The sequence below is a fragment of the Triticum urartu genome, chromosome 6A (genome assembly GCF_056163025.1).
Source record: "Triticum urartu cultivar PI428250 chromosome 6A, HENAU_Tu73, whole genome shotgun sequence".
Classification (NCBI taxonomy): Eukaryota; Viridiplantae; Streptophyta; class Magnoliopsida; order Poales; family Poaceae; genus Triticum; species Triticum urartu.
Window position 1 is genome coordinate 97,690,583 of NC_141878.1, and position 15,071 is coordinate 97,705,653.

The window sequence follows — 15,071 nt, forward strand, 5'->3', positions numbered from 1 at the left end:
TTAACGAGCACAAGCTCTCTCATATGCCGGGTCAAGCGAATACCAAACGGTTTAACACACAACCTAAACCTAGGGAAACCGTGAAGCAGGCTGATCGGACGATCTCCAATCACACAAGCATCAGGGATAAGGGTGAAGAATGACTTTCAGAAAACAACAATAAAAATTGTCAAAGAAACTGAAAAAATGGAAAAGAAAGGGAAAAAGGTCGTCTTCTTTCTTTCTCGTACACCCTCTCTCCAACAAAACCGACACCTCCCCACCGCCAGCACACCTACCCGCGGGGCCCAAACCACGTTTAACGTAAGAAGCACGACGAAATCTCCCAAAACGATTTCGCGTGAATTCATTCCCTTCCTCCTCCTTCCTCCCCCCGAATCCCCGAATCCAAACTCCACGATTCCCTCGCCATTACCGGACCTGGAGGAATCCCCGGGGTTCCCTCCAGCCCCTCCCCAGATCTCCCTGCCCCTCTCGAGCGCCCCGCGGCCCGCTCGACGGCGCTTGCTGACGCGGAGGTCGCCGAGCCCGCCGTCCGAGGGCCGGGGCCTGGGTGTTCCCGCGTGGAGCGCGGGCGCGAGGCGGCTCGATTCGGGTCGGCCGCGCTGGGTCTAGGGTTTGGTTGAGTTGATGCCTCCCCGCCTCGCGTGACAGCTCCACGGGAGATCTCCGCATGGATCAGAAGGGCCGCGGCCGCGGCCGTGGCGGCGGAGGGGGAGGCCGCGGGGGCGGGGGCGGGGACAATAGCCGCACCGATCTCCTCGCTGCCGGGCGCAAGAAGGTACCGGGTCCCGCCTTTTTTTCCTTTTGCGATTTTGAGGAATTTCCCCCCATTTTCTGATGATCGAGTGTTTGGCGTGGTCCGCGCGCAGCTGCAGCAGTTCAGGAAGAAGAAGGAGAAAAAGGGTCCCGGGAAGAAGGCAGAAGCGGACGCTGACGAGGGGGCGTCGAAAGCAGGTGCCAATGGGGAGGAGGCCCCGCCGGAGCCGAAGTCCCCTGTTGGGTTGAAGTTCCTAGCGGGGGAGAGTGGCAGCAGCCATAGCACGCCATTTGAGGTGAAGCTCGTGTTTCTGAGTGTGGTGCGTGGGTTTGAGCGAGTCATTGCTCTGTGTAACGCTCATCTGCAATGCAGGAAGCAACCATGCCGCAGGAGGAGCAATGCAACGGCCAGGGGCCTGCTACTGAGGAACCAAGCGTTGTGGACAATGCGGATGTTGTGCCTGTGCTGGAGGACGCTGATGACCGTAGTGTGCAGAATATCAGTATCAGTGAGCAGGGGAATTCGGATCATGGAAGTCCTGGGCAAGGAGATGGTGACGATTCAGCAGTTCAGGTTACCAGTTCAGATGTTGGTGGTGATCTTATAGGAGCTCAGCCTGGGGAGGTGGATGGCGAGAAATTGCCCATTTCAGAGGAGAGCATTATACCCCAGGTTTCTTCTCAAGGTGACATAGCCAATGACGGTAGTAACCAAGTAGGGGGACACCAGGAGGTGCAGATAGATCCTGTTGAGAGGACAAGTAGTTCTGATTCCAAAGAAGCCATGGAGGTGCCAATTCCTTCTCTAGACCTTGGGACTGATAATGCTAGTATGGGTGAAGACGGAACTCAAGAAATGGAGGTGGGCGTTTCGGGGAGGTCATCAGATGGCAATATACAAGATGTTGAACCCACAGTTTCTGGTGATATAGGCATGGAGGTTGGGCATGAAGCAGCAATGGATCTTGCAGCTTCACAAGAAATTCCTGGACGAGGAGACACTGATGACGAAGCTAATGGAGTAGGCAAAGAAGCTGTTCAAGAAGATGCAGGTACAAGTAACACAAATGCAATAGATGAAGCTGTCACTACACATGAATTGGATTTATCTGTTGAAAAGGTTGATTCAGCTTTATGTGGTGGTGCTGTATCTCAAGGCTTCATGCCATATCCCCTCGATGAATGTATTGAGGGGCATCTGTATGTGACGACTCTGTCGAGGGATTTGCTCCAGTTGCAGCTAGATGAAGGCACACACCTAAATTCAGATGTTACACTGTCTTCTGATGAAATTCTCAAACTCCAGGTACAGCTGAAAGAATCCAAAGAGAGCAAAGTAGCAGCCCATGAAGAGATTCAGCAATGTAGACATGAGCTCACGAACCTGGATACTGTTAAGGGAGAACTTGAACTAATCGTGGCTTCTCAGAAACAGGAAATTGATGCTAGCAACAGCAAATGTGAACAGCTGGAGATTGAGTTGCGGTCCTCCAAGGAGAATGCACAACAAATCTTGAGTGAATTAGCTGGATGCCAATCATTGCTGGAAGCTCTACAAAAGGAGAACATAGAGCTAACAGAAAACCTTGCTCTCGAGGAAAAAACCAGAAAGGAGGTTCAGGAGCAGCAAGAACATCTGTCTGGTGAAAACGAGAAGCTTCTGTCACAGCTATCTGAGCTTGAACATAGCTTAGCTTCTGTGAAAGAGGTAATGAATGCTGGCAGTAGCAGGTGCGAAAGTTTGGAGGCTGAGCTGTGTTCCTTCAAGGAGAACGTGGAGCACACGTGGACTGAATTAACAAATTGCAGGGCTTTATTGGAAACGTCGCAAAAAGATAATGTTGAGTTATCTGCAAAGTTTGCTGTTGAATCGGAAGCAAACAAGAAACTGAAGGAGGATAATGTATTCCTACATACTGAGAACGAGAGGCTTTCGTCAGGTCTGTCTGAACTAAATGATGAATTGCATCTTTCATACGCCAAACATAAACAGCTTGAGTTGCATGTCAGAGATATGGAGACACACATGGAACAACTGAAAGACCAACTAATCGAGGAAAGCCTACGTGCAACTAACAGTTCCGATATTTACCAATCTGTAATTAAAGAGCTGGATGCTAAGTGCAATGTGGTGCTAGACCAAGCCGAGACAGTTGTGTGTCAAAAACATGAACATAGCCTGGCCTCATCGGAAATCACTGTTGAAAATGCTGAAAGAACAATTACAAGTCCTGAGTTTGTTTGTGAGGGTAACAATCAGCATTCTCATCCTCCATTTGACGAGAAAGATTCAAGTAACTGTACTGCTTTGCAGTCACTGAAGGGACATCTAGAGGTTGCTAAAGGTGAATTGCATGAACTTAAAAAATTAGTGGAGCGGATGTCCTCTAGGTCTGGTGGACGTGTTCTCGTGTCAAAACTCATCCAATCCTTTGAGGTAAAAGGAAACCAGGAAGAAACTGGAATGTCTGAAGGGGAACATGATGAATTAAAAAAGTTAACTCAGGGGATGTTATGCTGCCTCGTTGGAAAATTCAAGTCGATGACTTCAGATCTTGCAAAGGCTGAAAAGTATGTTGTCGGACTGTGTGACAGAATAGAGCTTTCAAGTAAGTCTCAAGTGCAGCATGAAGCAGAAAGACAGCGCACAGCAGTTTTTGAGGCCAGAATGGATGAGCTCTCTGAGAAGCTAAGCAACTACAAGAACACAATTGATCAACTGCACATTCAGCTTGCTAACGTACAACAAGATGCAGATGATCATGCTGGGAAGCTCACTAATCAGGCAGAACTTTTGCATAATGATATAACAGAAAGGATTTCAATTCTTGAGAAGGAAAGGGCATCTCTATCAGGTTTGCTCAGTGAAGTTACCAACAAGCTCAGCTTTTTGGTTGGTACTATGTACCCTAATGATTTGGGTGCAAGCGAAGGTCTCAGCTTTAGTATTTTGGACTCTGTGGATCTCTCTGCTAAATCAATCCAAAGTCTTCAGGACAAATTAGAGTCTGCTCAAAGCGATAATGCTAAGCTCAGTACTTCTCTTTCGGAGATCAAGAAAGCACATTCTGATGTTCAAGATAGGAATGAACATGCATCTAGAATGGTTAAGAACATGTATGATTCCTTGCAGGAGTTTCTACTCAACTCGCTTGGAAATTCAGATGAAGCAAGTGCAGGAGATAGTGCTGAGGAGCCAATTGAAGCTCTGTTTAGTCATCTTGGAGGAGCCATCGAGCAGTTGAAGAATCTATTGCATGACCGTCATTCTTTGCAATCAAACAATGCTAACCTGGAGTCAAGATTGTTGAGCAAATGTGAAGAAGTTGAAGAGATCAGCTTGAGATGCAGTTCTTTAATGAAGAATATGGATGACATGTGCTTGCTGAACGAGGAGCTTAAATTAGTTTCTAAAAGTAAAAGTGAAGCGTTGGATGAACTGCATGGTAGATGCCTCTCTATAGCAGAAAAAATGGTTCACCACTCTGCAGATCCTACCTCAATGGTTCTTCCTTTGATGTCTAATAGTGGTGAAGCTGAAACGTTCAGCAAGGAGCACCATATTTCTACCACATTACTGCCATGTATTGAGGAGGGTGTAGCTTCATGCAATGAGAAACTTGAAAATGCAGTTGAAGAAATCCACTTAGCAAAGATATGCTTGCAAAATGCCCATATTTTTGACCAAATTTCATTTGACAAGTGGTCCTTGCCCTTGCCTGCGTTGATCAAAGAAGAAATTGTACCCCAGGTTTGTGACTTGCAGAGCAAAATGGACCAGCTCAGTGAATTGAACATTCAGTTAGAGACTGAAATTCCAGTTCTCAGGGATGGCTTGAAAAAGCTTGATGAAGCTCTTGAAACTTCACGTACTGAGCTTCAGGAAAGGTCTTCTGAACTTGAACAGTCAGAACAGAAACTTTCTTCTTTTAAGGAAAAACTCGGTATTGCTGTTGCCAAAGGCAAAGCCTTGATAGTGCAACGTGATGGCCTTAAGCAGTCTCTTGCAGAGAAGTCTGGTGAGCTTGAGAAGCTCTCACAGGAACTGGAATCAAAGGATGCATTAGTGAAAGAGTTGGAAGACAAGCTCAAATCCTATACAGAGGCAGATCGAATTGAAGCTTTGGAGTCAGAACTCTCATACATACGGAATTCAGCTACTGCTTTAAGGGATTCATTTATTCTGAAAGACTCTGTTCTTCAGAGAATTGAAGAAGTCTTAGAAGATCTAGATATGCCTGAGCGTTTTCATTCTAGAGACATTGTTGAGAAAATAGAACTGTTGTCGAAGATGGCTGTTGGTGCTTCTTTTACCTTGCCTGATGGTGATAAGAGATCATCTATGGATGGGCACTCTGAGTCTGGTGTGGCCATGGATAGCATAAGTGATGAACAAATCTCAATATCAAATCCAGGGTCAGATGAAATAAAGAACAAATATGACGAGTTGCATAGGAGATTCTATGAACTGGCTGAGCAGAACAACATGTTGGAACAGTCTCTAGTGGAGAGGAACAGTATTGTACAGAAATGGGAAGAGGTCCTTGGTCAGGTTAGCATTCCCCCGCAGTTCAGAATGTTAGAACCAGAAGATAGGATAACTTGGCTGGGAAACAGATTATTGGAGGTCGAGCATGAAAGAGACACGTTACATTCGAAGATTGAGCACCTTGAGGATTCCTCTGAGATGCTAATTACTGATCTAGAAGAATCACACAAAAGGATTTCTGAGCTCAGTGCAGAGGTCGTTGCTATAAAGGCCGAAAAGGACTTCTTCTCAGAGAGCCTGGATAAACTGAGATTTGAGTTCCTTGGACTCTCTGAGAAAGCAGTTCAAGATGAGTTTGTCAGAGATAACTTGCGAAAAGATCTAGCTGAACTACAGGAGAAGTTAGCTGAAAAGGCAAAGGAGAGCAAGCACTATCATGATATGGAAATAGAGGTACACAAACTACTCGATTTGGTGCGAAATGTGCTGCAGGATGGTAGTAATGCTGAAATTCCATCTGGTGGTGGTGCTGTACTGTGCTTGGGTGAACTGTTGAGGAAAGTTTTAGACCATTATGAAACTCTTTTGTCAGAGTCGACTCTAAGCAATGCTGCCGAGAAGGAAATTCATTTAGATGAAACCAAGCTGTCTAACGATGCTTCTACATCAGAGACTGGTAGAGATGACAAAGCGAGTGTACTGAATACTTTGAGTAATGAGTTGGAGCATGCTCGCAAGAGTCTGGCCTTAGTCGAGCAGCAGCGTGATGAAGCAGCTGAGAAGGCACGATTACTAATGCTGGAGGTGGAGATGCTACATGCTCAAATAAACCAATTGCAGGAAGATGGTTCTGAGCAGACTCAAAAATACCAGTCGCTTGTGCTTGAACTGGAATTAGTGAGTAAGCAGCGGGATAATCTGCAAGAAAAGCTAAATCAGAGTGATGAGTTTGAGCATGCTCGCAGTAGTTTGGCCTTAGCCGAGCAACAGCGTGATGAAGCTGTGGAGAAGACACAATCACTATTACTGGAAGTGGAGATGGCACATGCTCAAATAAACCGGCTGCAAGAAGGTGGTGCTGAGCAGACTCAAAAGTATCAGTCGCTTGTGCTTGAACTAGAATTAGCGGGTAAGCAGCGGGATGATCTGCAAGAGAAGCTAAATCAGGAGGAGCAAAAGTGCACTTCACTGAGAGAGAAACTGAATATCGCTGTCAGAAAAGGGAAAGGCCTGGTGCAACAAAAAGATAGTTTGAAGCAAACTATAGAAGAGATGAATGCTGTGATAGAAAAACTTAAAAATGAAAGGGAACAACACATAGAATCACTTGAATCTGAGAAAACACTATTGATGGGCCGATTAACTGAGAATGAGAAGAACTTGCATGATACAACGGAATACTTGAGTAGATTGTTAAATGCTTTGAATACAGTGGACATCGCTCGAGAATTTGATACAGATCCAATCACCAAGGTTGGAAAAATTGCACAGGTTTACCTTGACCAACAGGCAACAGTGGCTTCATCACAAAATGAAGTGAAGAAATTGAAACGAGCAACAGAGCTGCTTCTAACTGAGTTAAATGAAGCTCAGGAGAGGGCCGATAACCTGCAGGAGGAATTAGTCAAGGAAGAAGCCGCACTTTCTGAATCCTCTGAACAGAAGAATGTTATAGAGTCTGCAAGAGCGGATGCTGTTCGCCACCTTGAACATATTACCTATATGCAGGCACAGGCAGCAAGGAAGCAAATAGATCATTTGAAGGAGTTGAACTCTACCAGTGGTCAACTAAGAGAGGTCTGCTTTAACCTTTCACATCGCCTTGCCAGCGCATTCAGCAAAGATGTGGACCTTATCAGCTATATGGAGAGCTTCATGAAATCTTCTGGTAAATGGATGGATGGCACAAATATGGTGGACATACCTATGACTTCTAATGGGATGTTGACCAGTAGCATAAGCAGCAAGGTAAATTTAGGCTACCAATGTGTCGGTGTGTTTTGTTGCTTCAGCACTTTGCATAGTACTCCCTCCGGTCCTTTTTACTCTGCATATAAGAATTGTCTGAAGTCAAACTTCGTAAAGTTTGACCATATTTATATGAAACAATATTAACATCTACAATGCTAAATTTATACCATTTGAAAACTAAAGTCATGACGCATCTAATGTTGTTGATTTCACATTCTGAATGTTGGTACTTTTTTCTATAAACTTGGTCAAAGTTTACGTGGTTTGACTTCAAACAAATCTTATATACGAACTAAAAAGGACCAGAGGGAGTAGTTTAGAAAAGATTGGACTGATGTTGTGCAAGTAAACTAATTTCTCTTGTTGCACTCACCGCAGAAATGTAAATACTAGTTGATCATAGTATTTACTTCCTAATTAGACAACTCATACATAATTTTACTCAGTGAAATTTCCTAATTAAATACTAGTTGGAAATGAGGCTTGTACTAAGCTTCCACCATGTCACATTTCTTTATGATCGTCTCCTTTATTCTTGTTCACTATAAAAAAGATCAATGGGTTAATTTGGATAGGATATTTCCATATAAAACGAATCTCAGATGACCATGATATTCCATACACTGAAACAATAAATTGTTGGTGCTAATGTGCCATATGAGATTTTGGGAGTTGTATTCTTTCAGATCTCTATTCACTGCTTTCTAATTGATTTCAATTTGGCCTTTGCAGAATACTCATATTCCAAATGCTCCGCTGGAATTCACAGTGAATGATACTGATGGAACTCAGATGTTACATCATCTTGCTATTGCATGCCATGCTGTATCTGATTGTGTAAAGGATTGCAATGATCTCAAAAGGAATATTGACGAGCATGGTTTTTCAATTGACCAGAAAGCAACAGAGTTAGCTGAAGTTATGTCCAACTTGCAGAACAGATTCACTTCCCAAAATAACGAGTTGGAATCATTGAGAGAGAACATTCTTGAACTACAATCAGAGATCAAAGAGAAGGAAGAGGAGAGTTCATCATTGCGTAGAAATATGAGTTTGCTTTACGAAGCATGTTCTAGTTCAGTTTCTGAGATTGAAGGAATGACTGGTATGGGTTCTGGTATTGGGAGCTATTCTGTTGGGCAGAACCATTTATTTTCATATGATCATATAAAATCGGTCGTCGAGCGGTTAGGTGCAGCCGTAAAGACTACTCAGTATAGCAATGAAGGGAACACAAAGGAACTAAAGGCTACTGTTCTTGAGTTGCAGCAGGAGCTTCAGGGAAAAGATGTGCAAATTAGCACAATCAGTTCGGAGCTTGCATCTCAGATAAGGGAAGCTGAATCTTATGCGAAACAGCTTTCTGTTGAGCTTGAAGATGCAAGAATGCAAGTACACAATTTGGAGGAACATGTTGAGATGTTGCTTAATCAGAAGAAAGCTTTAGAGACCCAAGCAAGTGAGCTTAAAGATTTGGAGACAGTGGCAAGTGAGCAGCATGGAAGAATAAAGGAGTTGACTGATGAACTGAGCAGAAAAGACCAAGGTGAGCTGATAGAACTTTCTTTGACTGAAATTTCTTTGGTTGCTTCTGTTTGATTTCTATTTTTCTGATTCAAAGAAATAAATGATTGTATTCCTGCATTTGTTATATGTTGCGGTGTATTGTACAGAGATTGAAGGTTTGATGCAAGCACTTGACGAAGAAGAAAAGGAGCTTGAAGTCTTGGAGAACAAAAGCAATGACTTGGAGCAGATGCTGCAAGAAAAAGAATTTTCTTTGAAGAGCCTTGAAGATTCTAGGACAAAAGCTCTGACTAAACTTGCAACCACTGTCGACAAGTTTGACGAGTTGCATAGCTTGTCTGAAAGTCTTCTTGTAGAAGTGGAAAGCCTTCAGTCACAATTGCAAGAGAGAGATTCGGAGATCTCGTTTCTGCGCCAAGAAGTCACAAGGAGTACTAATGAACTACTAACCACTGAAGATAGCAACAAGCAGTACTCATCGCAGATAAATGATTTTGTTAAGTGGTTAGAAACTGCGCTGATGCAGTTTGGTGTGCATTGTGAGAGTGCAGATGACCATGATTACACTCAGGTTCCAGTATATATGGACATGTTGGACAAAAAAATAGTGTCGCTGATATCTGAATCAGATGATTTGAGGGTTGCTGTGCAAAGCAAAGATTCTTCACTACAGGTCGAGAGGACCAAAATGGAAGAGTTGTCGCGTAAATCAGAGGCTCTAGAAGCTTCTTTGAGCCAAAAGGATTCTCAGATAGGGATGCTTCGTCGAGACAGGACGATGGGCCAACCTAGATCTATAAACTTGCCTGGCACGTCGGAGATTGAGCAAATGGTATGAGAACTTCATGTTTTTATATGCAATTAACACAAACTGTATATAACATATCACATTGCTTTTTAGGTTTTGTTTATTCATAGTCACTTGCCTATTTCAATTTGAATGCAGAATGACAAAGTAAGCCCAGCTGCAGTTGTCACTCAGATTCGAGGGGCACGAAAAGTCAACAACGACCAGGTTGCTATCGATGTAGAGATGCACAAGGACAAACCATTAGATGATGAAGATGATGATAAAGGTGACAAAATCTTGCATGCTAACTTTAGCTTTATGGTGTTAATTTTGTTCCCTGGCTGATTCTCCATTTGTTATTGCAGCGCATGGTTTCAAGTCACTGACGATGTCGCGCATTGTTCCGAAGTTCACTCGACCTATATCAGACAGAATCGATGGGATGTGGTAAGTGCAATTTCAGTTCTTATTGAGTTGATTGAAGGTGTTCCCTTGTTAATTTTTATCTTTGATTTTATCAGGGCATCTGGTGATAGATTGCTCATGAGACAACCAACCTTGAGACTTGGTGTCTTGATATACTGGATAGCATTGCATGCATTGCTTGTGAGTTTTATTTGAAGGTTATATTTAAAGGTGAGTGAGCAACCGTTTTAGTAAGCTTCACTTAAGCATTTGGCCTTTCATGTTTGAACTGTTATAGCCTTGCCGCCTTGCTTTGTGTGGACCTTGGCTAAACGTGGTGCGTATAGTGAAACATGTATTATGTTCATCATTGCGAGAGATTTCCTTCATTATCGCCTTTCACTGAAAAATACCTTGGATGTCCCACGACACAGAAATATAATTGAGTTGTGTTCATCTTATGTATTACTCCCTCCGTTCCAAAATAGATGACTCAACTTTGTACTAACTAAAGTATAAAGTTGAGCCATCTATTTTGGAACGGAGGGTGTACGTGGCAGGGAGAATGTGTGGTGGATGGTTTAGTTGAGCTAAATTGAATGAAATCAAATGATAATAACAATCATAAAAACGTGCTGGCACTGTTGGGACCTGTGTTTTTCCCCAGTCATCTAACTATATTTAATGATTTGGTATTCTGCAGCTGTAGTGATGGATCTCCTTGGTGAGCTACTTACTGTACAGTGCCATGTCTATGACAAGCTATGCAACACAAGCAATCTAGTCAAATGCTGTCGATTCTTTTTGAAGTTTGTTACTGAATGAATACCTGAACCAAACGGTCATCTGTGTATCATTTTTGTTGTGAATCTTCCCCTTTCTTCCGCTGGAATTGGTCCTGCCTCAGCTGGGTCCAACCCAAGACACCTGCACCGACGGTACCGATGAAAGAGAACTGGAGAAAGCAGCAGCAGCAGCAAAGATCCCCTGTACATAGTCTCATTTTTTGTTTGCTCTATTCTTTGCTTTTAGAAAGATTGAGGGCATCTTACATGGTAGCATCTACACTATACAACACAGGTTTACAGAAGAATGGTTGACATGTACTGGTAGTTTTTTGAAAGCTAGGGTATTGGGATGGCAACAGCGTTTCCCCCTCTTAAAAGTTGACCCCTTGTATTCTTATAAATGTTTACTGTATACATGCATGTGCAATTGCAACACAGTAATTGGTTTCATTTCATTGCCGCCATTGAGATTGCTATGTGGAGCTCCGGACTCGGCTCCTCTGGCATAATCGCCGGAGCTGATGTGCTGTGTCTTGCTGTGAATGAACAGCCAACGCCATTGGATTTTCTTTGGATCAAACTAAGATAAAATGTGAAGTAAAAGCAACCAGAACAGGAAGGAGGCGGAACAATTCGGGCCTCTGAAGCCGCTAAGAGGACATTACAAGCAGTCTCGTGCGTTCAGGCTATGGAACAAACCTCATGTATAGAGCGGCTATGGAACAAACCTCATGTACAGAGCTGGTCCTATGTACTTCTTCTCTCAATAGAACTGTTATGTCAAGAAAAGCTCAATCAAGACACATCATCTCTTTAGATCACCACCACCAGCGATTGGTAACTAGAGTAAGAATATGGCGTCAATAAAAACTGTTATGTCAAGAATATGACGTCAATAAAACTGTTTTGTCAAGAAAAGCTCAATCAAGACACGTCATCTCTTTAGATCACCACCACCAGCGATCGGTAATTAGAGTTAGAATTAATATGGTGTTGCAGCGACACAGTTTAGATGGCGGTGATGGTGTTGCGTTGATTAATGGTGCTTCGCCTTCAACCCCATCCTCGGCTGCATGGTCCTTGGCTTGCTACCTTGGTTTTGTGTGTTTGACATGTAAAATTAGGGCTGGAATTTGGTGTCGTGGTGGTGTCGTTCAAATGGCGGTGATGGTGTTGCGTTGGTTAATGATGCTCCAACTTCAACACCATTGTCGGCATGGTCAACATAGTCGAGGAGACAATGGGCCAGTGTTGTTGTTGGGTATGTGCTTCGGCATGGTGTTGATTTGGTCATTGGCTTGCCACTGGCGTCCTCGATTTTTGTGCAGATTGTTCCCACTAGGGAGATCGCTCGTTCCCACCGGCAACGCTAGCCCTACTGTCAACACAAATCAAGATGCAACCCTTGCTGATTTGGCTTCTCCCCCATTTATCATGTCATACAAGTGGCTACTACGGCGACAACAATGAGGACTTTCCCTCTAGGCTTGTCGGGCGACACCGAGGAGGCTCGACGATGTTTCCCATAGTTCGGATAGGTGGCGTTATTCTACTCCACATTGATGGAGGCTTCGAACCATGAAGATTATAGGATCATTTAGATCCTTGTTGATAGGTCCATGGATGGTAATGCCCAAAAAGAGTCCAGGAAGGAGCAGCAGACCTATTCCACCATGGCTTACTCGGAGTAGATCAACACAAAGTAGGCGATTCTCGACCCCTCACAAACTTTTTGTTACTTCACACCTTGAATGCTCTCAAAATAGCTAGCCAACTAGGATACAATAAGTTTGGGGTTGTTTGGTGATGAATCTCTTGCTCTTGTGCCTCAAAAGATAATCTCCTCCGCGCCGAAAACTCTCATGAGATATATGTTTGGACTCGAGAGGTTGGAGAGGTTGGAGTGGCAAACAAGTGATTAGAAATCAAAGGTTTGGCCTCGGAGGTTGCATAAAAAAGCCCTTTGAATTCCACACAAGACTAGGTAGTTCCCTCTAAGAAAATGTGATTTAAAATGAAGTGCTTTGAGTGAACTGGTGGGGTTGGTGTAGTATATATAAGCTGGTCCTAGAAATGTGACTATTACACGCCTTTTTGCGCAATTCAGAGGCCCCGAGAGATCGGCCTGGAGGCTCCAATTGAAGTAAAGGAGGCAACTTTTGATTTGGTTGGAGGGGTCCACTTGAAGTCGTTCGGGGGCTCCGACTGGCCTTGGCTCACCTGCGCACGTCATGGGATGTTGTTTGATTTTTTGGGACCGGAGTGTTTGGTATATCCATGCAAGGCCAGAAGAATGCATAAGTGCCGAGGTCGCTCGGAGTGGAGGTTTCCAAGAGGCTCCGAATGAGCTAGGGTTTTGCAACAAATATCTCTCAAAAGGTTTGGAGGTTCCGGATGATGGTTGTTCGGTGGCTCTGGATAGTGAAAGAACATTGAGATAGTGGGAATGTATGAGATGTTTTGGGTGATTTTGGAGCTTGATCTTTATACAAATTTGAATAAGAAAACCGATCACCACATCTTTGATCCCCTTTTGATAGTATCCGCATACCTGTGGACTTAGTGTGATAATAGATCACAAAAAGTAAAATCTAAGTCCTTGGCTTGGCCAACACTTAAGAATGGCAGGGGGGTCACTAATCATCTTCCTAGTTGCATCTTTTGGGATATAATCTGAAATAGACTTGAGTGTTCATAGTCCCTCGAGCTATGATGTCACCGATCACCAAAAACTACATAGGGGATGAAGAGCACTTCCAGGATTCAGTTCAAAAGGATTTTCTTTGGGACTAAAATGTAATTCTATGTTTTCACTAGGTCTCTTCCTCCCTATAGAGCTCCTCACTATTAACCTCTTTCCATCGAGCATTTCCCATTTCCAAGATTATCCTCCTCCTGAGCGCCTCCATCTTCTTCAGTGCTTCCTTCCCCAAAACCTCCTTCAATTGAGATCGAGTTCGTGCCATCGAACTTTGGAAGGTTGCATGATGATGAGTCCAAGCCAACTTTGACAGGGTCCCAACATGCGGATTCATTGTTGGCGAGGCCAAACCAGTACTGGTCCTCAAATATTGGTAGTGTGAGGTCGGTGGATTGTAATTTTTTTTATGTTGCATATGTTATTTCAACGTGATGGAAGTATGTATTTTGTTTCTGGCACACATATTTGCAGTATGTTGCAATATTTTTTGGGTGTTTGGCTTTTTGATGAAACTATTTCTATGTGTTGTTTATGTTAGTTTTGTATTGTTATGTATGTTGCAACCTATTTTCAACAAGATATTGCATCAAATGGAGGTTCATTGCATAGCTTCATTTATTTGTTGCAAGTTTATGTTTGAAAATGTTGCATTTTTACTAACTAAATAAAAAAATTGCGAAAATGCCAAACGGAGACCGAGCTCCATGGAGGCCTTTATTTGAAAACTTCAAAATTCAAACTTTTCAGTTTCAATAAATTCTGAAAATAAGTACACATATACCTAGATACATAATGTATATGTGTGCAAATTTTCATGTCGAAATACATTAAAATGTGAGGTACACAAAAAAGACAAATCTGGGGCTTTTTAACATATGTACGTTCATCTTTAAAGTCCCTGATTTTGTTTTTTTATGCAACTCGCGGTTCAAGATATTTCATCCTGAAATTTTTCACACACACACTTTACATCCTTGCATACATGTATAAATTTTTTCAGGAATTTTTTAAACTGAAATTTATGAATTTTGAATTTTTTAAAATAAAGGGCTCCATGGAGCTCAGTCTCCAAAATGCCCTACTCAAAAAATTGTTGCAATGATGTTGCCGAAGCACAAAACAACTAGCCCTAACAACAAATGGTGTACAAGATATCCATGTTGCAACAAGCGGACGAGCTAGACTTCGTGATATTTGATGGTCAAATAGGAGGCCACTCGGGTGCTCCTCCCCCTACAATGACTGGAGTCCCGCTTAGTTCATAGCAGCACATTGTCAAACTCTAGTTGTATGTACTACATATAATAGACTTATTTTTTGTAAAAAACTGTCATGATGATGTAAATGTCGGAAAACATTGCATGGAAAACAAAAAAAATATTCTACGCACACACAAGATCTATCCAAGGAGATGCATAGCAACGGGAGGGGAGAGTGTGTCTACGTACCCTCGTAGACCGTAAGCGGAAGCATTTAGTAACGCGGTTGATGTAGTCGAACTTCTTTGCAATCCAACCGATAGAATACTGAACGTACGACACCTCCGCGTTCAGCACACGTTCAGCTCGGTGACATCCTCGCCTTCTTGATCCAGCAAGAAGTCGAAGTAGTGGATGAGTTCTGGAAGCACAACGACGTGAT

General features: G+C 43.1%; 1 protein-coding gene across 1 annotated transcript; it reads left to right on the forward strand.

Annotated features, from left to right (window-relative positions):
- The first annotated feature begins 266 nt into the window (after window positions 1-266).
- LOC125514394 (uncharacterized) lies at window positions 267-11,184 on the forward strand. The gene is made up of 9 exons (XM_048679706.2): window positions 267-781; window positions 873-1,055; window positions 1,133-7,216; window positions 7,952-8,765; window positions 8,893-9,578; window positions 9,693-9,822; window positions 9,902-9,983; window positions 10,058-10,172; window positions 10,645-11,184. The coding sequence occupies exons 1-8, from the start codon at window positions 674-676 to the stop codon at window positions 10,155-10,157; spliced, it is 8,187 nt and encodes a 2,728-aa protein (XP_048535663.2). The 5' UTR covers window positions 267-673; the 3' UTR covers window positions 10,158-10,172; window positions 10,645-11,184.
- The last annotated feature ends 3,887 nt before the right edge of the window (window positions 11,185-15,071 follow it).